This window comes from Ovis canadensis, chromosome 20 (assembly GCF_042477335.2).
Source record: "Ovis canadensis isolate MfBH-ARS-UI-01 breed Bighorn chromosome 20, ARS-UI_OviCan_v2, whole genome shotgun sequence".
In the NCBI taxonomy this organism is placed as follows: Eukaryota; Metazoa; Chordata; class Mammalia; order Artiodactyla; family Bovidae; genus Ovis; species Ovis canadensis.
In genome coordinates this window covers 66,755,866-66,778,859 of record NC_091264.1, presented here as the reverse complement: position 1 = coordinate 66,778,859, position 22,994 = coordinate 66,755,866, and the positions used below count along the sequence as shown (strand labels likewise).

At 48.7% G+C, this 22,994-nt stretch overlaps 1 protein-coding gene and 1 long non-coding RNA gene across 11 annotated transcripts in view; one reads left to right on the top strand and one right to left on the bottom strand.

Annotated features, from left to right (window-relative positions):
- Positions 1-12,065: 12,065 nt before the first annotated feature.
- LOC138425752 (uncharacterized) lies at positions 12,066-21,305 on the bottom strand. Its single transcript, XR_011251372.1, has 3 exons — positions 19,768-21,305; positions 13,358-13,446; positions 12,066-12,368 (listed from the first exon to the last, which is right to left on the bottom strand). It is a non-coding gene; the product is annotated as an uncharacterized lncRNA (long non-coding RNA).
- DUSP22 (dual specificity phosphatase 22) overlaps positions 20,341-22,994 on the top strand; it is a 47,432-nt gene continuing 44,778 nt past the window's right edge. For 3 of the 10 annotated variants that reach the window (XR_011251370.1, XR_011251371.1, XM_069564031.1), the window contains exon 1: positions 20,788-20,844. Coding sequence is in view for 2 of the 10 variants with exons in the window: in XM_069564025.1 (XP_069420126.1) it covers positions 20,824-20,844 (21 nt within the window). In the remaining 8 variants the exon portion in view is untranslated. Of the gene's footprint in view, positions 20,845-22,994 lie in introns of all 10 variants that reach the window. The other 7 variants (XM_069564025.1, XM_069564024.1, XR_011251369.1 and 4 more) reach the window with 5 other exon arrangements.

Genomic DNA, 22,994 nt, shown 5'->3' with positions numbered 1-22,994 from the left:
TTCTGACTTACGCCAGCTTGCTTCAGGTTTGTCAATTTCGTTGATCTCTTTGAAGAACCAACTTCTGCTTCATCGAATTTCTCTATTGTTTTCTATTCTCTACTTTATTTATCTCTGCTCTGATCTTTATTGTCTCCTTCCTTCTGCTAGCTTTGAGGTTAGTTTGTTCTTCTTTTTCTAGTTCCTTAAAGGATAAACTTGGATTGTTGGTTTGCGATCTTCTTCTTTTCTAATACAAGCACTTACAGCTCTTAATCTTGCTCTTTGCAGCCCATTCACTGCATTGTATCCATTTGACACACTGTGTTTTCATCTTTATGCACTTCTAAGTATTTTCCAGTTTCTTCTGTGATTTCTTCTTTGACCCACTTCTTATTTAAGACTATACTTTTATATTATTACATATATGTAAATTTTTTCTATTTTATTTCTGTTATTAACTTCTAATTTCAACTGTGTTTAGAAAAGGCATTGTGCGATAGCAGTCTTCTAAGAAGATCTGTTGAGACTGGTGTGTGGTCTAGGGTATGGCTTCTCTCGGAGAGCGCGCCGTGCACCCTGGAGGGGAGCGTGCATTCTATTTCTGCTGCTGTAGCTGAAGTGTTCTGTATATTATGTTTGGCAGATCTGGCTGGTTTATTGTGTTGTTCGAGTTTCTATTTCCTTACTTATCTCCTATCAGGTTGTTCTATTCATTACTGAAGATGGGAAATGAAATCTCTAACTGTTATTGTAGAACTGTCTATACCTCCCTTCAGGTCTGCCAGGTTCTTGTTCATAGATATTTTGAAGGTCTGTTTTTAGGTGTGTAAATATTTATAATTGTTATATAATCTTGCTGTATTGAAACATTATTATACCGAGATTTTTTGTCTCTCACAGGCATTTTCGATTCAAGCTTATCTTGTATGATATTAGCATATGCTCCCAAGCTCTCCTGGTTTCTATACATAGAATATCTTTTTCCATCTTTTCACTCTAAATCTTTTTATGTCTTTGAATCTAAAGTGAACCCTTGTAAGCAGCATACAGTTGGATCATGTTTAAAAATTCATTCTGCCAATCCTGTCTTTCCTTTGAGAGTGTGATCCATTCACATCTAGACTGTTTACCGGTAAGGAGGGGCTTGCTCCTGCCGCTTTGCTGCTCGTTTCTGCAGGGCTCCCTGCATCTTTGTCCTTCGTTTCCTGCATTACTGTATCACTTTGTGTTTGATTGAAACAGTTTCCTTCCTTTTTCAGTTTCCTTCTGTACACACACTATAGCTGTTTTCTTTGTGGTTACCATGGGGATTACATTTAATATCCTAAAGTTTTAACATTCTAATTTGAGGTTACACCTGTCTGAGTTTAATACAAAGCAAAACCTCTGCTCCTATACAACTCTGTTCTGAGTTCCTGTCTAACATCCTTTTATTTCAACCTGGGGGATTTCCTTATCATTTCTTGCAGTGAGGTCAGATGCTAATAACCCCCCTCAGCTTTTGTTTATCTGGAAACATCTTAATTTTTCCCTTATTTCTGAGGAAGAGTTTTCCTAAGTGTAGATTCCAAGTTGGCAGCCTTCTTCTTTCAGCACGTTGGTGGTCTGAGCTCATTGCCTTCTGGTCTCCAAGGTTTCTGGTGAGAACTGTGCTCATTTTGTTGGAGGTGCTGGGTGTGTGTGATGAATGACTTCTCTCTTTTACTTTCAAGATACTCTCCTTGTTTTTATCTTTCAACAGTTTGAGCATAACTTGCCTCAGTGTGGGTCTCTTTGAATGTATCCTGCTTGGAGTCCATTGAGCTTCTTGGATCTGTGGATTCTTATCTTAGTTCAAGTTTAGGAAGTTTTATATCATCATTTCTTCAAGTATCTCTCTGCCCCTTTCTTTCTTCTCCTTCTGCAATGATGCCTCTGTCCCTTTTCTTGATGATGTTCCCCAGATCCCTCAGGCTCTATTCCCATTTCTTCAACCCTTTTCTGTTCCTCAGACCTGATAGTTTCAACTGTCTTTTCCTCAAGTCTAATGATTCTTTCTTTTGCCTGCTCAAACTTGCTTTTGAATCCCTTTAGTGGGTTTTTCATTTCTGTTACACTTTTCAACTTCAGCATTTCTTTCTGTCCCTTCCATGCTTCATGTTTCTTTATTGACATTTCTATTTTGCACACACATTGCTTTTCCTGACTGGCCCACGTCTTCCTGTAACCCTTGAGCATCTCTAAGAAAGCTGCTCTAAGGTCTGTGTCTAGTAAGTCTGCATTTGGTCATCCTCAAGAATCATTTCTGTCCATTTAGTTTGTCTCTCTGCATGGGTCATACTTTCCTGCTTCTTATATGCCTTGTAATTGGTTGTTGTTGACACCTGGATATTTGAGCCTTATTACATGGTGGCTCTGGAAAGTAGATCCTCTCCATTCCCTAAGGCTTGCTGTTTTGTCTTTTTCCTACAAAGAAAAGCAGACAAACTTTTGAAATATTGGGAACACTGTATGCTAAGCACTGTAACCTTTACATATGAATGTTTGTTGCTGAAAACTGTTTGCAAAGTGGAATGAGATCTTTTCCTTATGTTAAAAGTGTAACAAATCCTTGACAGTTGCTAGATTATTTTGAGATATTTTCCATTTCCCCAAATTTGCAACTATCTTTGTATCATAGCAGTTGAATTTCTTTGGAGGTCATCTCACAAAGAACAAAGCTTTAACCTATTTATGGTGATAAGTAGAATACAACAAACTGTAAATGAAATTTGTGTGCTTATCAGTGGTAAAGTACACATATCAACTAAGTAACTTGGTTCTACACATTGTAAAGCAAAAATGATTCAGATTTCCCTCAAAAAAATTATACATGACCATGAATTGAAGACCTTTGACATCTCTCGTATTTAATCTTTAAGCCCCATTGTACAAATGTTGACCATAAATAGCATTTATATTTTTTCTTTGTTCATCTTAGTTTTGTCTCTCTCCCTCCATTCTTCTGTTCTTACCTCCATCTCTCTCTCTTTCTCTCATAGTTAAAATAATCTGAGCTGCTTATTTAGGGCAAGCTTTATCATTGTGCTTAATTTTAAAAAGTCATGGCAGCCTTAATAAAGGTAACAGAACCCTTATATTCTGTACATAAAAACAACTGCCAAGCACTCACCATGTGCAAGACACTGAGTGGCTTCCATGCTTCTCTGAGCCTGCATACGCAGTGCAGCCTCCCAGGGGATCTTTCAAAACTCAGATGCCCAGGCCTAGGCTTGGACCTGCTGATCCAAAGGCAGGTAGCCAGTGGACTCCTGAGTTCCTAGCTACACCAACCTCCTTTATACGCATCTCTTAATCCTCGCAACTGTGTGAGGCTGTGTCTTGCCACACACTATGCTCGAGGTGATTGACTCCCTTCAGTAAGCTGCCAGGGTTGCAGGTGTCCTTTTCTTGTTCTTGATCTTAGATAAAAAAACTGTCAGCTTTTCACCATTGAGCATGATGTTAATAGAACTCCCACACAGGTAAACATACTGAGAGGTGAACAGGTAACTGCAAAGGTTACCGATTCTGAAATCTCAGTGTGGCATGCTATTCACATGCTCCATAGTCTCGGCAGCATCGTCGCTGCACACTCCCAGCACAATAACTGTAGCTCTCTTAAAGTTGGATGAGATGCAGACATGAGTGTGATTCTGAACGTGCTTCAATGCCATTCGGTAAAACTTTTGGTGCTGCATTGCGTTGGCCACCAACATCACATAATAGAACCGTGACACAGTCATCTAGTTAGAATTTCAAGTGTAAGTTTCATTCATGTTTACTTTTTTAATGTAACAGACATCACTTGACTAAAGGTTTATCCCATAATTAACATTTCTCTAGAATAGTCAAAGCACAAGGTTAGATTTCCAGCCATATTTCATCTACAGTAAATGTCCCTGAAATCAGGGATAATTAATAAGCCCAGTGTATGCATCTGACCCAACATGGGCCAATCAAAGTTTTTCTCCCAGGCATTTAAAGTCTGGAAATGAAAACCCAGATGTTAAGAGTTCCTGGAGGAGAGTTACATTATCGCGCTATCTCAGGGAAAGTTCACAAACTCCTGTTGCTCGGGAGTGCTCCTGCTCCTTGGGAGTGCTCCTGTTGCTCGGGAGTGCTCCTGCTCCTTGGGAGTGCTCCTGTTGCTCGGGAGTGCTCCTGCTCCTCGGGAGTGCTCCTGTTGCTCGGGAGTGCTCCTGCTCCTTGGGAGTGCTCCTGTTGCTCGGGAGTGCTCCTGCTCCTTGGGAGTGCTCCTGTTGCTCGGGAGTGCTCCTGCTCCTCGGGAGTGCTCCTGTTGCTCGGGAGTGCTCCTGCTCCTTGGAGACATGCTGGGTATTTCTCTCCTGACCACCGGTTGCTTCACTTTTGCTTTGAGTCTGAGAGAACTCACTGTTCACTGCCTAGTCAAGAACCCTCCCTCACTCTTCTTTGCTTAAACCCCTAGATCTCTCTCGTGACCTTCTCATGAGGTGATCTCTCTCGTGACCGTCTCATGAGGTGACTCAGAGTTGCTCTAAGACTTTCCAGACAATGTAGTTTGTCTCCACCAGACAGTCTATCTTTCATCCTTTCTTGCAACAAAGGTGGCCATTTGGCCCCACACTGACCAAAGACGCACGGGAAAGCCTGAAGGGGAGATTCTGCAGTGATTCCCTCTTCCTTACGGCCTAGAAAGCAGACACAGAGCCCGGCTGCAGCACCAGCGGCAAGGCCGAGACACTGAAGGGGCTGGAGTGGAAAGGTGCGAGACGAATCCCCTGACGGACCACCCAGATCTAACCTCGCTGAGACTCCATCTTACCGCAGAAAAATAATTTCTATCTCTTTAAATTGCTATCAGTCATGGTTTCCACGTTGCTTTACACAGCAAAATGCACTCTGCTGCTGGGATTAAGGCTAAAGCCTTGGACTAGAGATATTATCCTGACCCAGTCTAAACATGTGAACCCTTTAAGGTGGAAACTGAAAGCAGAGTGTTTCAGAGAAGCGCAGCGTGCAGGGGACTGGCGCTGCTGCTGCTTTGAAGATGGAGGGAGGGGTCCAGTGACCCCCAGAAGAGGAAACGGTCCTTCGCTTGCAGCCAGAGGTGCTTCCCTGATGGTTCAGATGGTAAAGAGTCTGCCTGCAGTGCCAGGGGCCAGGGTTCAATCCCTGGGTCAGGAAGATCCCCTGGAGAAGGAAATGGCAACCCACTTCAGTGTCCTTGCTGGAAAATGCCACAGACGGAGGAGCCTGGCGGGCTACAGTCCGTGGGGTCACAGAGTCAGACACGACTGAGCGACGTCACTTACAGCCAGAGAGAAAACACAGACACAGGTTTCACAACTGCAGGAACTGACTGCTGCCAACTAACTGATGAGAAGGAGACAGATTCCCCTCTGCAGCCTCCAAACAGCAATGCCCCCACCAACACCTTGATTTCAGCCCAGTCAGCCCTCTAACCTACAGAATTGTGTAAGTGGTAACTCGTTAAAGCAGCAGCAGATTAGCGCATACACGTAACATCTCAGTTCAGTTCAGTTCAGTCGCTCAGTCGTGTCCGACTCTTTGCGATCCCATGAATCGCGGCATGCCATAACCTCTCAGTAAATTCACTTTATCTCCCCTAGAACTAAAAGAGTTTTTGCAATTCAAGAATTTAGGTTCCTTAAATTAAGCCTATATATTCTCTGAGTTAAAGAGAGAACACGCTCTCCCGAGACGCTCAGATGCGTGCCCAGCATCATCGTGCTTCTCTCGCGGTCGTTGTTGGTCTGCACTCTAAGACAAGGGAATTTCCACGTCGTTCTCTGCTATTCTTCAGAATGATATCTGGAATTGTGGTTCCTCTTTGCTGCTTCCTCCATCAACTTGGATACACTCAGCCAATCAGAAACAAATATTTGGCAGAATTAATTAGAATCACAGTAGATGTCTAGAAATAAGTGTATGAAATGAAAAACAATAAATTCTAATCTGTGATTATATTATTCAGCTCAACATATGGACAATTCATGAATATTATTAAAAGTAACTTTATTATTTCAAAACGGTCATTTGAATTCCATGTGGGATTGTTCAGTAATTATCTCTAATGGAATGCAGAGTAAGCATGCATAATACAGAGAGTTCGCACTGGAGTAACAGTTGAGTGCTGGCCCCCTGAAGCCACACCGCCTGATACAAATATCACTCTCTCTACTTATTCAGCACATGATTATACGGAGTTAGTCTCTTTCAAGGCTTCCCAGGTGGTGCTTGTGGTGAAGAACCCACCTAACAATGCAGGAGACACGAGAGATGCAGGTTCCATTCCTGGATGGGGAAGATCCCCTGGAGGAGGACATGGCAACCCACTCCAATATTCTCGCCTGGAGAATCCCACGGACAGGGCGGCCTGGCAGACTACAGTCCACAGGGTCACAAAGAGTTGGACACAACTGAAGCAATTAGCACTCACACTCTCTTTTAACTTTAGTTTTTGATCAGTTAAAATGGGAGTGCAGTAAGTGAATCATAGACCTGTAGGCATCAAATTAATAACCCATACTAATGCTAAAAACTATGTATTGTGTATGCAAAACCAGTCTTTTTTCTGACCACCCTAGCCACCCATGACCTACCAAAGATATGCAGAACAATGTGACGCCCTGGGAAGGGGGGGAAGCCCAGTCCCAGAGCCGCAGGCACACCTTCTGAGACACACGGGACCAGCAGGACAGACTTTCCCGTTTTGAATCCGAAGGCAGCGAGCGCTAAGGAACAAGAAAGAGCTGTCTACTCCTGGGAGGTGGCATATTTACACAATTTTTATTGTTCGTGTGAAACTCAAATTTAGCTCTATTTTTATGGCTAAATCTGGTAATCCCGTGTGTTGCAGTCCCTGCCCTCTCCCAGTGGCAGGAGATCCTGGTACAGGGTCCTGGGCAGGACTGTCTTCTGTCCTTCCCCCAAAGACAGAGGCTTTATTTCTAAACCTTCTTCAGACACAATGCATGTTCACTGGTGCCCCAAGGCTGACAATGTTTCAAAGCTCTCCCTGTGACACAGAGCTTCAGTCACACAAGGAAGAAAGATCTGGATGGGGCTCGAGGTTCTCCTGGAGTGGAAGCACCCCCTCCTCCATGTCTGCACCCCCGCGGGGAGAGGGGGCTCTATTCAATCTCCTGCCCCTCCCGCCCCCGATCGCACTGCTGGGAAAGTGGTGAAAGTCTGTGGGATGAGCCTGCGGAAGGGCGCAGGCGCTCCTCGTATCCTTTGGAGACTTCTGTTACAGAAAGTGTAGTTCTCACCTACCTGTCTGGGGCCTGACATCTTTCCACTGTGTCCCCCCACTGGCGGGCAAGTGCTGGTGTCCTTCTGCCCTTGAAACGGCCTACCTTTCCTTGGATTCAGAGCTGTTTGGTTAACCTATGACCTCAGGTCTTTGATGGGTTCAAGGAAAGTTATAACTGTACAGTTTATCTAGATCTCACTTGTTAGAGTAGGAGAAACACTCCTTGTTTTCCGGATGTTTACAACTCCTTGTCCTTCTGTTTTTATTAGGACATAAAAAAGCACACAGCATTTTATTGTAATAAAGAAAATACAATACTTAGTACCTTACTTTCTTATTAGTCAACTATATATTAGGGGCACTTTTTCACCAACAGTGTAACCACACAAAAGCTTCTGCCAAGGGCTTTTAGGAGCACTGAAAGCTATTTCTCTCACATACTTCTTGGCTCCAAGGAGCATATGCTGACCACAACTAGGGATATCAGAACTACCAAACCGCTGAGGTTGAGATGGATGATAAAATAAATGATTCCAAGTTAAAATCTCACAGAGCCATCCTGAAGTCTCCTATTCGGAATACACAGGCATTCTTCGTATCTCTGCGAGCCTCAGTATTGCACAGTTCGCCTCCTCGCTGGGCGCTCCTCTCTGAGTGGACTTGAAATGTTGCAAGAGCAAGACACCTCCTGCACAACGCGCATGACCCGCTCCCCGTGGGGCTCAGAGTCGCCTGTCTGCTCTTTATGCCCCTGCTACTGTCTTTTTTACAAAGACACTACCCTTGGTCTTTAACTCTTTTGGCCGTGCTGGGTCTTCTCTGCTGTGTGAGGGCGCCCTCCCGCCGCGGTGAGCGGGCTTCTCGCTGTGGTGGCCCCTCTAGCTGCGGAGTCTGGACGCCGGGCATGTGGGCTTCAGCAGTTGCAGCACACGCTCACCGCCTCATGGCATGTGGAATCGTCCCGAACTAGGGATCAAACCCGTGTCTCCAGCATTGGCAGGTGGGCTCAACCGCTGGACCACCAAGGCAGTGCCCTCGCTGCTGTTCCCTGCAACATACCTGGCTGCGGCTTCTGAGCAGCTCAGCCGTCACTCGCGTTCAGTGGGGAAACAAGACACGTCGCGCACGCATTTGTCCCATCCGCTTTGGGTCGCTCTTTTGCTTCATTGCTATAACTCCACCTGCTATTCCTGGAAGACTTCATTTTATCCAGCTTTCACTACTATCTTTCCATCTCCCAATCCCTATTTTTAGTACTTTACGTAAAATTGGAACAATAGTTTCATGTTTTAAAAAAGTATTGAAATAACATGCTTATAACTATGACCTAATCATGGTGGTATCTGCTTACCACTCAGAACAAAGGTAGGAAAAATAATCACTTTCTAGAGCAACCAAAATGTCGTGATTTATGTTGTAAGATGCAACAAAAGTTACCACTGGGGTTTCTGTATTTCCTGGTGTAATTTAGCTCTGTATTTTCTACCTGGATGACCCAGAGGCATGTGAGACTCAGCATACCAGATGGCAGTTGTTGCCGCCCCATCAGCGCTCTTCCTCCTGTGCTCCCACCCTGCAAACGGCATCACCGCGTGTGCACACACCCTAGCTATGAGCCTGGGGCAAAACTTTGGTCTTCGATTCTTCCAATTTCCTGCATCTAAGTCTTCAAGTCTTATGAATGCTCCCTCCTCCCCTTTCCCCAGCCAGGCCCCACTGCAAATCTTTATCGAAGATTCTCAGTATTTGTCATCTGACAATGGCCTTCTAAGAGATCTCCCCATCTTCACTCTCACTTGCTAAAATGGTATCTTCCATAAAGCCCTCAAGATGCTCGTTTTAAAATCCAAATCCTGCAAAGGGTCCCCAAGTTCTCTGAGGAGCCGGCACTTCCTGGCATGGCATATGAAGATGCCTCTAAGCTGCCCGGCCCCCCTTGCACTGGTGTCTCTAAGCTGCCCGGCCCCCCTTGCACTGGTGTCTCACCTCTCTTCACTTTGCATTCCTTGTTGTCACCTTGCTAAACCTCCTCAGATCCCCAGCGTGCCACTGTCTCTCTTGTCAACATGACTTTTTGTCTATAATACCCTCTTTCAGACTGCCCTTCACCCAGGCTTCATCATCTGGCTGACGGCTACCAGGATGCAACTTGGATGGGCCGCTCTTGAGCTGGGCAGGCTTGAGGCAGGATGAGCTGTTTGCTCAGCCTCTTGTCTGTAAGAAGGGAAAGCAATGCCAGCCTTTCTGCACTGCTAGGTTGAGCTAGAAATAGTAAATGCAAGGGTCTGGTGGTGAAAACAGCAGCGCACGTAACTCATACTGCGGCAGAAGAAATCTAAGTGCTTTACGCCTATCAGCTCCTTTATTATTCCCACACTCAGTTCAGGAGTCACCTCCTCCATGTAGCCTTTCTTGAGTTCTCAAAACTTGATGAGATGTCTTTGCTGATCATTTTCTATTTGTCCCCCTGAATCCATTCTCGCCCTTCTCTGTCCTGCAAAGCCCTGGGAGAGTACACATGTGGAGAAGTCACGGGCTCCTTGGCCGGCCCCCAGGTTGCTTTTTTAAAGCGAGATCACAGAGCTGTTGGAGAGAGCGGCTAGGGTGCCCTTCCCCACGGCCTCCCTGACGGTCACGGCTCTGCCGTGGCTGCTCCCTTCTCTCTATTAGTTTGTTGGAACTACTGCCATATCGAAGCACCACAGCCTGGACAGGCAACAGCTGCCATTTCTTCCAAGAGCAGGACACCCACGGCCCACAGTCCTGTAAGCCAGAAGCCCAAGGCAAAGGCGTCAGCTGGGCTGGTGCCTTCCGCGCCCCCTCCTTGGCCAAGTTCTCCCTGTGTCCTCCCCAAGAAGTACATCCCTCTGCGTGTCTGTGTCCTGGTCGCCCCTTCTTATGAGGACACCAGGCATGACTGACCCTCCCACAGGGCCTCATTCTACCTTAATCACCTTTGTACAGACCCTCTCTCCAAACACAGTCACATTCTGAGGAGCTGGTTGACTTCGACATACAGCTGGGGAGCACGGCCCAGCCCACAGCACCTCCCCGCCTCAGCCCTCGTCAGGGGTCCTGGCGTCGCGGCTCCAGCCTCCACTGGGCTTCTGGCGGCCTCCCTTTCAGGCGCAGGCGTGGCAGCGGTGCCCCCGCGCTCCCCCCTGCTGCCGGCATCTGCTGTGGCCCTCAGCCTGGGTACACTGTCACGAGACAATTCCTCACTGTGGCCTCATGAGCTAGCCAACTGCACTCCATTTCCTGCTGGGACGCTGATGAGGTGCTACTCTGGGACTTCCCTCGCCTACCCTCAGCACTTACGTCACAGTACGGCAAGTGCTGACCCCCGTCCGTGTTCCCTTTGGAACTGCAAGTTCCTCGGGGATAAAAGCCATTCCTTTTAAATTTCGTGCCTCTGGGTCTGTACAGTAGGTGACCAGTCTGCTGTGCAGTCTAACCACTGGCTGGTGCTCCCTGCTGACTTCGCCTGCACCCTCTTGCAGTCTCACTTCCTTAGAGCACTGGCACATCGCCCCAGGCTACAGAAGCAGCTTCTGAACGGGTCTCACCCTTTCCCATCTCTTCCTCCATCAGTGCTGAGGACAGGCTAACCTGCCTAATCAGTGATGCTCAGTGGTGTCTATCCTGTCCTAACCTACTCTGCCCATCACCACCACCCGCCTTGCAACCCAGAAAAAACTTCTACCGCCGACTTTGGCTGCTGCGCACGCACCTCTTTCCACCTGAAGCAGCTGCCTTCCTTGCCTTCAGCTGGAATCTCACCCAGCCGTCTAGGGTGGGTGTTCAGGACATCACTGTATCATAAGTACTGGCCCCAAACTAGATGAGCTTGGACTGGGAGCAGGGCTGAAGGGCTAGGCTGTGGTGAGTTGCCCTTCTGGTCACTGGCTGGGGGGAAGGTGTGTGAGTATCTGAGGACGGGCCGGATAACAAGGGAAAGCCTGAGACAGCAGGTGTGCTCTGCTACTGCTTATCTGTGTGGCCCTAGGAAACCACTGTTCATTCTGGTGCCTCAGTCGTCCAGCAGCTTAGACTACAATCTGACGGCTCCAAAGGCCCTTCGAGTTCTGCGACTCAGTTTTCTTCAATATGCACCGGATGTGATTTGCTGATTTAGCTCATGATAAACTTCTATCTCTTAAGGCCACATTTCCCTCAAGAAAAAGGAAAAGAGCTTTCTCTTCACAGGCTGAATGTTTCCCAAACCTGTATGTTGCATGCCGCTTTTATTTACCTGCAGTTTCTGTACGTCCAGTCTTGTCTTGAGAATGGTACCTGTCAGTTTTGGCTCATAAGCAAGAGCACAGTCTAGGGCTGCCCTTGTTATGTCCAGTCCTGAGGGAAACGCGTCATTCCATACGTTCCAACACTGTTGAAAATAATATTTTATGAACTGAGAGTTTCTGAATGTGGCAATAAGACAAGCCCTAAATAACCAGAACCTCTGAGCCTGAAACGCACACAAGTGTATGTGTTTGATGAGAACTTGCACATGAATGTATGTGTTTGAAGAGAACACGCACACGAGTGCACACGCTTGACGAGAACGTGCACACACAAGTGTACATGCTTGACACGCTTGACGAGAACGTGCACACGAGTGCACACGCTTGACGAGACACGCACACACAAGTGTACACGCTTGACACGCTTGACGAGAACGTGCACACGGGTGCACATGCTTGAAGAGAACACGCACACGAGTGCACACGCTTGCTGAGAACGCGCGCACAAGAAATGGGAAATGGAAGGACACATACTTTCACAGAAAAGAAGAGTCAGCTGAGGCAGTTCTGAGCACCTCCTCTAATCTCCTAAAAGCAAGCTTTACAAGCTCAGAGTATATCACGTTACATGGAAATCATTTATGTATTAAGTCCCTATTTCCAAATAACTCATGAATGAATGTGAATTAAGGATGGGAACAGTTTTGTTTTCATTTCTGTATCCTCAGCTTCTGGCACAACATGTAGAACACAGCAGGCTTCCAACAAATGTTAGTCGAATGAATGAACATGCCACCTCAGAGCTCGGAAACGGGGCCGCAGAGGACACGTAAGACGGCGCTCCCTGCAGAGCAGTGACTGGGCTGAGGACAGAGAGCAAGCAGTGAGGGGGTTGAGAGGAGAAAGAAGATTATGAATTCAAACACTTCTGTACCCAAACCTCCTGCTTTGTGAAAATCTAACCACTTTTAGGAGTCTGTTTCCCTTGAAATAAATACTCATTCAAGCATTGTGATCTCTTCGATTTAATATTTTAAGGAAAATCTATTAGGCTTTCAGGGTTGCTCCAAGACAGTTTCTGTGGAAAATACTCAAATTGAACCTAACACAACTATTGATTTGTTTCGGGAAATATCAATATGTATTTTTCTTCAGGGAGAAATACCACCATCGACTTTTCTTTAACCAATACTTCCCTTCTGGCAAGTGCCAGCTGCCAATGATGAGGGCAGAGGGGAGACCAGTGCCTGCTGGAAGCCGCCAGACCCACCCTGTAGGGCAGGAAGCAGGGCCCCTGTACACCTGGAGCCACTTGTAAACAATTGAAACCAACTGCTTAAACAATAGGTACTGTCTCTCATCTAAAGCCAATGTATATTCTCCCAAACAAACCACAGAGCAAGGGTCACCAGCTGTCCTGCGGCCAAGGAGTAAAGGGTTTCCAGGACGCAGGACATTCTATTCCAGAAAGAAGGGGACCCTGGGCAAACTGGACAAAAGGGTCCACTCATGAAAGACACTCTATCCTGAGTACAAGGACCAAACTTCTCCTCTTCTTTATCTAACAACTAAACATTTTATAAATAAGAAAATGTTTAAAACTAAAAGGAACAGAAAATGACTGATACAAACTAAAAGTATTTCTTCAGAAACTAGGTAAAGAGGGCTAAGGGATTATCACTTCCACTCTGCGAAACTATGCAATAACTAAGCACAGTCTGCCCACCACGGAGGAGGCACCTCACCTCTGAGCCCGTCACAGTCAGCTGTGCGACTGGTGATCAGAACAACACTTGTACTGACTCTGAAGTCCTAGAGCTGCTATTACTCAAGGAAAAAACCACACACGTACCTTTATAACAGAAAGAACCTTCATGCGCGGCTTGAATAAAACAACCACAGAGCAGAGGCCTTCCTGCCCCACTGGCTTGGCTGTTCTGACTGCAACGAAAACAGTGAGATTTTAAAAGCAAACGTTCACCTTATATTGTGCATTTTCATGATGTTCAACAGTTTGCAACAGCCTGTAATGAAACATACTCTGAATTTGTGTGTGTGTGTGTATATATATAACTGAATCACTTTGTTGTACACCTGAAACCAAAACAGTGTTGTAAATTCTATACTTCAAAAAACTGGACATGTTTTTGAAAGTACTGCATTGAGGAAAGATGCCCACAGATCATACTGTCTTAGGATCAGTTATCTGTGTCTCTAACAGACAGCGCACTTGTCCTCGGTCTGCCCCACAGACTGTGACAAGCGGGAGGGGATTGCCATTTAAAAGTCACAAAGTTTTCTCTGTTTAGAGACAGAGATCTCATATCCCCTTCAAAACTGTGCCTTTGATAGGGTTAAAGCACCATCGTGGATGCTTTAATTACGAAAGTGGTAAAATAAGCACCCCCTTGTACTTTGGAGCAGAATGGGAGAGAAATGGACGTCAGTATAAAGTCAAGTGCAAGTGTTTTTAGATGGAGAGCTGCTCCAGCCTGTACAGTGTGCAAGCTGTGTGTTGGTGAACCAGGGTGTGCGTGGCCACAGGCCCCCTGCCCTCGTTCAGGGGTTACTGGATGTGAGAGAAATACACCCTCACTTCCTGCTAACTGAGCACGGCCCGTTCTGCAGTAACCCTACCCTCCCTGCAGCAGCTGCTCCTGTGCTAGCGGCTGTGCCTGCCATCCGGAGTGGACGCGCTGCACAGAGAGGGCACGCGGGTCTGGCAGGGCTGGCAGAGTGCAGGAGACAGCACTGGGAGGCGGCTTTGAACGGCAGCACGCCGCGCTGACAGAACCCGTCCTGTCTGGGTGGAGGCAGGCAGCCTCCTGCAGACCGAGAGGTGGTCAGCGAGAAGTCACCCGTGCCTTGTTGTGGGTAAGAAAACGACCCCGGTCTGCCATCTAACCCGAGGAGCGCTTCACGTACAATGGTCTTTCCGTAAGGCACAGGGCTTTAACGATGAATGACTAATCAAAATACCAACAAATATTAGTAAACTGTCAACAGAGTGTTGAACAGTGACACCATTATGTAATATGAAGTGGACTTCCCCCTCACAATAAGTGAAATTTCTCTTGGGACATTCCATCCTCTGAGGAAACCCCCTTCTCCCTCCAGCCCCCCACCCAGACACCTTCTAATGTCTTCAGATCCATTCAATTTCTGTTTCACATAAAAGGGGAAGAAAACAAACAAACAGAGCTGACCAACACGAGCTCTTCAGTAGGGAAGAGCTGCAAAGCAACCCTTAGCAGATGGGGGCAGTTTCTCTGAAGGGGGCAGCGCTTTCCTTCTCTCTGCCGCTTTGGGCTGCCCCAGCCCCAAAGGCATTTGAAGAAGCAGAAGTGTGCCTCCAAGAGGGCAGTGGATGCGCAGGTGTGGTGAATGCAGACCAACAGGACCCTCTGACTCGGGACACTCAGGGAATATCCCTCGCCACTGGATCGCAGTCATGTGGCCACTCTGAATAGGATTTCATGAGGGTTCGGAGATCATGAAGATAGAACTGCAGAGAGTGCAACTGTCTGTGCGCCCAGACGAGCCTGCGTGAGAAGCAAGGCCCAAGCTGTCAGACATGGGTGAAAAAGACAACTATTCGGCTAATCTAGAAAGACACTCGTTGTTCAGATTTTGTCAGATACTTTGGGCTGGGACCATCAACTGTGAAGACTTTTTTGGTTTTTTCACCATGGAAAGTTTTGAAGGACCTGTTTGTTGTCTCAGGTAGACCATCCAGATAGAAGGAAATGCAAACCATCCCAGGCAAAAAAAAAAAAAAAAAGAACCACAGCCAACCGGCAAGATGATGCTCATAAACCAGGAATGCTTCCTAACCAGCGCTCAGAGAGCAAAGGCGGGCAAGGGCAGAGCTGCAGACTGTGCTGGGCTCTGCCGACTGCAGCCGTGGCTGCAGACCGGGAGGAAGACCACAGGGCTCTTAAGACACTGCGGGAAACGCCTCCCCCTCCCGTCATCCCCTCCTTTGCCTTCCCACTTCTGTCTCTTTCTCTCCAGTAGACACAGCATCGATTTCAAGGGGACTTCAGTCACTCCCAGATCACAGCCATCCCACTTGGAAACCCGCTGCTGTAGGGAAGCCGCGCCTGGCTGACTCAGCATTGGCAGAGGGGCTGCCGAGTCAAGGGATGAGTTACTTGTGAGCCTCACGGCTGGGTGACTGCAACAGCCTCTCAGTCGCATTTTCTCTCTTTAGTCAACAAACATCTAAAAGCTTCCCCACACAGCAGGGCTTATTTCAGGAGTTGGACACTGAGACTGAGGACAGCTTGTCCCTGCTCCCGTGAAGCGTGCAATTTTGGAAACCTAGTACTACCTATACACAGACACACGTGCTATTACCGCAGGCTGACACCACCATCACCTTCCTCCAGCATTAGGGACCTGGGCTCTGTCTTACTCCCCCTTGCCCAATGCTCTGCTCTGTAATCTGCCGAACAGCTGGCCGTCCTCTGCCAACTCTGTTGGGGACTCCATGTGTCAACAGGCTCCCAACTGCATGCATGCCAGGGGCCCCCCATTTACCTCTCCCAGGCTCTCTCTCACATCTCTCTGCCCTGCTCACCTGCCTGGGTGTTCATTCCTCTTGGTGTCTTTCCCTGACACCACCCTCTTCAGAAGTCAGTGCTCTGAGATCTGAGGTCTCCAAACTTCTTAAGTGGAAGGAGGAAACCAAGCTCATATTCAGGAGAGTGTGTGGAGGGCTGGAAATCAGCGGCCTTTTAAAGGCTGAGGTCATTGAAGGGCCCATCCTCATGGTCAAGCAGTCGACTGGACGCCCGCTCTCTTTCTGGACAGCTGGGGAGGCAGAGCAAACGTTCTGTGTTCGCTGCAGTGGTTATGGGCTCCACTTCCTTTTACTTCTGTCCACAATTCACTGGGTTCGGGCTTTTAAATAAAAAACTCTGTCATATTTGGCTAATTAGCTTTTCATTTTAACTTCTTCTTAATTTGCTTTAATCTGACAATGTGGCCTGAGGCTTCTGCAGAGGGCTGACATCATCTATTAGTGTGTATTTAAGTGGTTATCAGTGGGAGAGACAGATGGAAAGAGACACCGATAAAGACATTTCATCCCTAAAAGATATCCCTGTAACCCCACTGCACAGAGGGTAGTGGCAGGAGGTGCCCCTGCTCTCTGGGGCTGGAGGCTCTTCCGACAAGCCTCTGGGGGAGGGGGCCCCTGGCACACAGGAGTAGAGGCCAGGGGCACTGCTGAGCATCACACTGCACACAGGGCAACCCCACAAGAAAACAAAGATGCAGCCCCAAATGTCAGCAGTGCCGAGGCTGAGACACTCTGGACCACAGTACATTAAAAAAGCCAGGGAACGTTACTTAACTACTTCCCGCTTGCACCAAGGTTTATCTCAACTCTCTGAACTGTCAGTAACACCCCAAAGGGCTCGGCTGCCTCTAATGGCTGAACTTCTGCTTGTGGTCTTTTACCCACTCCCACCTTAAAGTTCAAAGTTATTGCTCACTGAACTCACCACTAACTGGTTATCTTTAACCACATGTGCATGGTTCTTGTTGGCCCACATGACTAGTAACCGTTCCACATTACGCACACATGAAACCTTTGTTGGGGAGTTGCTGCCAAAATCTGTGATGCTGGCTGTGCTGAGAGACATGGAAATAGCAGGAAGATAAGTAAAAGCAAAAATCTCGTGTGGCATGAAATTCCACTAGGCTTATGATGCCTTAACAATTTATTAGAGAACACTAAGGAACAAATTCTACCTTAAATGTGACAAAAGTCAGCTGCTTCTAGGCGTCTTTGTCTCTCCCTTCTTCCCATTATCAGGGGCTATAAGGAATGAGGAGGAAGACAGGAAGGAGCCTGGAAATTGCATGACACCAGCTCAGCATGAGAGCTGAACCTGAAAATCTCTGGTCTACGAAAATGAAAAGAGAGAACCAGGACCTGTCAGAATGGGCCAGACTTTCTCTTTTCCTTAACTTGAACTGCAAGACAATGGCGATTACTAGGTGGGGTTAGGTTCAAGGAGAAGGTGGATGCAGTACAGGGAGACTCTCTTATGGAAAACCTTCCCCAACACACACACACTCACACACACACACACACTCACACACACACTCATGCACACACTCATGCACACACACACTCATTCACATACACTCACACACACTCATACACTCACACACACACTCATACACACACATTCACATACTCATACACTCACACACACTCACATACACACACACTCATGCACTCACACACACATTCTCACCCACTCATGCACTCACACACACACTCACACACACATACACACACTCACACATACACTCACACACACTCATACACTCACACACTCACATACACTCATACACACACACTCACACACACATACTCACACACTCACACATACACTCACACTCACTCACTCATACACACACTCACATACACTCACACTCACACACACCCACACACACACTCACATACTCACACTCACACACACACACACTCCCCCCCCCACACACTCACACACACTCACATACACTCATACACACACACTTACAACACTCACACTAACACACACACATGCACACTCACATACACACACACTCACATACACACATGCACACACTAACACACACTCACACACACTCATACACTCACATACACTCAAAGTTACACACACACATACACACTCACACACTCACTCACACACACACTCACATACACTCACACTCACCACACACACTCATACACACACTCACACACACACTCACTCACACACACACACACACACACTGTGACTCTTCTGACTTCTGATGCTAATGCTTTCACCTTTTCTTACTTAACCAAAAATCAGAATTTGAAATGCGCTCTGGGCATATGAGTCTTGTAGGCCATACTGAATGTAGGCCAGAGTGCCACTTCTGACGGTTAGGAGGCAGCCAGAGCTGGTTCCGAGCTTAAGAGAGATTGCTAAGCAGCTGATCTGAGCTAGAAAAATAAATTTATGAGAAATAAGAGAAAGAAACTGTCCAAGTGAACGGCAGAAGAAAACGTGGGTGTGGACCTGTCATTTATGGGCAAAACACCGACTTAGGAATTGTGATCTCACACGCTCATCTGACTGCGAGAAGCAGCAGCAGCACAGCAGAGAAGGAGAATAAGCGTCACTCGCTGATTTCGGGGTAGGAGCTTTGTAAATTTTCAGGAGGGGAAAAAAAAATAACAGTTCAGAAAAGTTGATCATCTTGCCCAACAGCACTCTGAGATTTAGGATCAGAGGTTGGTCTTGGGATTCCCCAGGCAGTCCAGTAACCATGCTGCGCTGTCTACACAAGAACGGTGCAGAGTAGAGGAGGAGCTGCCCAGGTGATTGGGAGGTCAGAGGGAAAAGAGGGTGTCAAGGCAGGAGGGAAGGAGCACTCCAGAAGCAAAGGGCAGGGAGGGTGCTGTCTGGTCTGGATGCCATCCTGCCCACGGGGGCCACGGTCGCAGCACACGGAGGGGGCGCTTCCTGCACAGCGCCTGCTGTGGCCCAGAAGACATCGACAAGGAGGGAGATGACTACGATGGGGTCTGCAGGCTCTTTTCAAAGTGTCAGCACTCCTCAGAATGACACAACTGCCCTCTGGAACGTGTTACCTTATTCAACAAGCATTTACTGAACACCTGTTTTGTGCCAGGCACTGTTCCTGGCCATATGAATAAAACAGATCCTTAAAAGACAGGCCCTTTTCCTCTGGAGGGTCTTCTAGTGAGATATAGGAAAATGAGCAAATAAATATGAGAATGTCTGATCATGTTAAGTGCTATGAAGAAAACTGCACAGAGTAATATGAGAGGGACTGGAGGATCTCCTTTGGACTGGGTGGTTAGGAAAACCTCTTTAAGGAGGCGGCATTTGAGCTGAGCCCTCGAAGAGAAGAGCCAGTGACAGGTGAGACCGCTGGTTAGAGAGCACAGCCCATGCGAAGGCTCAAGGACAAGGTCAAGTGGTCATGAGACCAAGGGTGGCAGGTTCAAGGAAACACAGAGAGTCCCTGTGGCTGTGACTCTGGGAGGGAGGAGGAGCAGATGAAATGAGGTCACTGGGGTGAGCTCAGCCATACCAGAGGAATGCATCTGTCCATTTATCAATTATCAAGCATCCACTAGGTGCAGGGCATTGCTGAGGATATAAAAAGGAAAGATGAAACCCCTGGTTCGAGGGTTCTGTCTGCAAGGAAGAAGTCAGGAGTTTAGCAGGTGTGCAGAATACTTACACAGTTGTGTTAGAGAGTATTCCACTCCAGGCAGAAACACGATGTGGACATGACCGTGGTGCTTAGCAAGGGAAGGGGCTTTCCAGAAGCACTTGAATCAACACACCCATGCACCTACTCGAGCCAGTTTATAATCTGAAGAAGGGAACGCACTAGCCGTCCAAAGTCACGGTATGAGGTCTCAAATCCGGACATCTGCTCCGCTGGGGTCGGGAGGTGAGGTCATCCCAGAGATGAGTCACCGAGCCCACCTTTCGCCACCGGGTGAGCCTTCTCGGTCTTCGTGGGTGGGGCAGGGCCATAGGAATCCCCCCACCCGGCCTAAATCGGGCGCACTCAGAAAACCCAGACAGGGGAGCTGCCAAGCCCAAGGCTCTGATTAGCACCTGATTCACCCAGGCAGTCAAGGCTGGGCGGCGACTGCTGGTAACAGGCCCCCAGTCTCCCCGGGGAAAGGCCTGCGGGAGTTTTGGTGACCGGGATCCCAGGGGAGCCTCCGTGTCACTCCCCACCGGGTAGGCGCGCGCCTGCGCGACCACCGGCCCCGCCCAGGCTCAGAACGCGCCCGGCGGCGGCGGCGGCGGCGGCGGCGGCGGCTGCGGCGCGCGTGCGCCCTGGCCCGGCCTCCGCGGAGCCCCCGTCCCCAGGCCCCAGGCCCCAGGCCCGGCCGCCGAGGCGCCGTCCTTCCGGAGGGCTCCGACCCCAGGGGCCTTGTCCCCGTCCCCGCCCACCACCGTCCCCGGGAGACAACTCCCTTTGCCCTGGCCCAGCCTCCAAGGAGTCGTGTCCACTGTCCGGGGGTCCGGCGCGACAGGCGCCCAGCTCACTGGGGGGCGGTGGGGGGACGTCGCGAACCCCTTCCCGCGGGGGCGCTGGCGCCTCTGCCCGGCGGCCGGGGAGCCCAGGGGCGGAGGGCAGGCAGCAGCGCAGCGGTCGGACCGGCCGGGCGGTCGCGAGCCCAGCCCGTGGTGCGCGGGAGCGCGCGCCTCCCCGCCCGCCGCACAGGCCCTGCCTGCGCCTGCCGCCGCGCCCCGGGCGCCAGACCGCGCGGCCGCCATGGGGAATGGGATGAACAAGGTAACGGGCCGCGCGCCTCCCGGGGCCCCCACCCCGGCCTCCCTGCGCGGGGCTTTCGCTGCGGGGGGCGCCCTGCGCGCCCGGGCCCAGAGGGCGGGGGCCGCGTGCCAGCGCCGCGAGGCCGGGCCGCGCTTCCGGGCGGGCGGCGCCCGACCTGCGCGCCGGGCCGAGCGGGGAGGGCTGTGGTTTCTGCCTGCTTCTCCCCCGCCCCTCTCCCTCCGCTGCACCCCCAGCTCCGCTCCTGAAGCATCGCCGCCCAGGCCGTTACTAAACAGGAGGAGATAAGCGTCCCCTCTTCCGTAATGCCTTCTTCCCAGGTTTTTTACCGTGTGCGGATAACTTTTTACGGACAGAAAAGTTGACAGAGGCCTAAATCCTGGGGTGCCTGTAGCTGCCCGGGCGCGGGGCACAGCTTCGAAGCTGCCTTACCGCGGTCGTGCGGCTGCTCCCCGCCTCCGCTCGGCCGGCCCTCCAGCCCTCCCTGCCCAGACCCCTCCCGGCTGTGCCTCTCGTGCGGGGAGGGGGCCGGACCCCAGCGGCCTGGGGCAAACACGGCGACTGCCGGCCTAAAGAAAAGAACACAGAACTTTTTTTAAAAAGCCCTCATCGAAAGCTGTCTGTTCTCGGGTGTTTGAAGCGGGCCTGGACCAAAGGGTGGACTCTGTCCTCTTCTCCTCCCCGCGGACCCCACTCACCCAGGGTCCTGCCGGGGGCGTCCATGGCCGACTCGTGGGCCCCGGGTTCCTTCGGTGTCCGCGGCCGAGGCAGGCAGGGAAGGTGCCGCAGGGAGTACCCTGTGTACCTGCCTAACTGCTTACCTGCCACGTTCACCGTGTCATTGAGACTCAGTTTACGAAAGGGCGAGTATGCGGTTTAGGCCCGCATACCAGAGGATTTTGTTAACCAGGGTCATACCCTGCGAGGGCTTTTCGGGGGGAAGGCGGGTGACAGTAATCAAGTTTGGAAAGAGACTGTTTCTTTCCTGGATAAATACTAGCATTATGTCTCCATTAGCACTGGAAGCCATCGGCACCGTGAGTTTTTTTTTTTTTTTTAGTGAAAGCAGAACCTCGAAGGGTCCTCTGCGAGGCTGTGGGGTCTGTTTGCCTTCCCATTAGTTGTGATTATGCCTCAGGTTTATTTTGGTGTTTTTCCTAGTTTTCTCCACTTGAGGTGTTCACTCCCCACCTTTTTCAGCATTTAATTTGTAGTATTTTTCTATTAAAACTGAAAGAACATACTTAGGGATACAGATCATTGCCTAAGTGTTCAAAATTATTTTCAGATTTTTAGCCAAAGCTGTCTTTTTCATACATGATTGTTACCTTTCAAAGAAAGCAGTATGTTTCTTATTAATGTTATTAACATAATCATCTTGTACTGTAAGTAGAACCAGTATCTCCAAGGTAGAAAAGGGGAAACGTGGGTGAAGATTTAGAAACGCCTTTACATCAGTGAGTTTTTATTGTGTGCTCACTGTTAGCCAGGTGCTAGTTGTGGGGGCCAAAGGAGGGTGCCGTGGTGAATGACACAGACAGGTCTTTCATGAAACCTTCAGTAGAGACCAGCAGTTGCCCAAAAGAAATATAATGTGAGCTATGTGTGTAATTTAGAATTTTCCAGTAGCTACATTAAAAAAGTAAAAGTAGTTAAATGATATATTTTATTTAACTGAAATATATTGTGAATATTGTCATTTCAACATTTAACTAATAGATAAAATCACTGTTTTGTATATATATTTTTTGTACTAAGTCTTCAAGTCTGGTGTATATTTGATGCTTAAATGACATCTCATTTGGGATCAGCCACATTCTAGGTGCTCAGAGCCACTGTGGGTAATGGCTGCTGTATTGCATGACAGCATGTGTGTGTGTGCATGTGCACGTGTGTGTGATTTGAGAGAGAGAACAAACACACGGTCCGGAGGAGTGGAGGCCCCAGAGGATAGAGAGTCAGAAATAGATGTGATGAGCACAGCCTGGACGCAGTGTTCAGTGCAGGCCAAGGGTCATGTGGAGTAAAGATGTTTAAGCTGAGATCTGAAGAACTGCTCAAAGTTGCAAGATTGTTCAGTGGCAAAGTAGGCTGCTGGAAGCCAGAAATTAAAGCCTTAACTAGAACGTGTTCGTGTATTATTGTGTAACTTG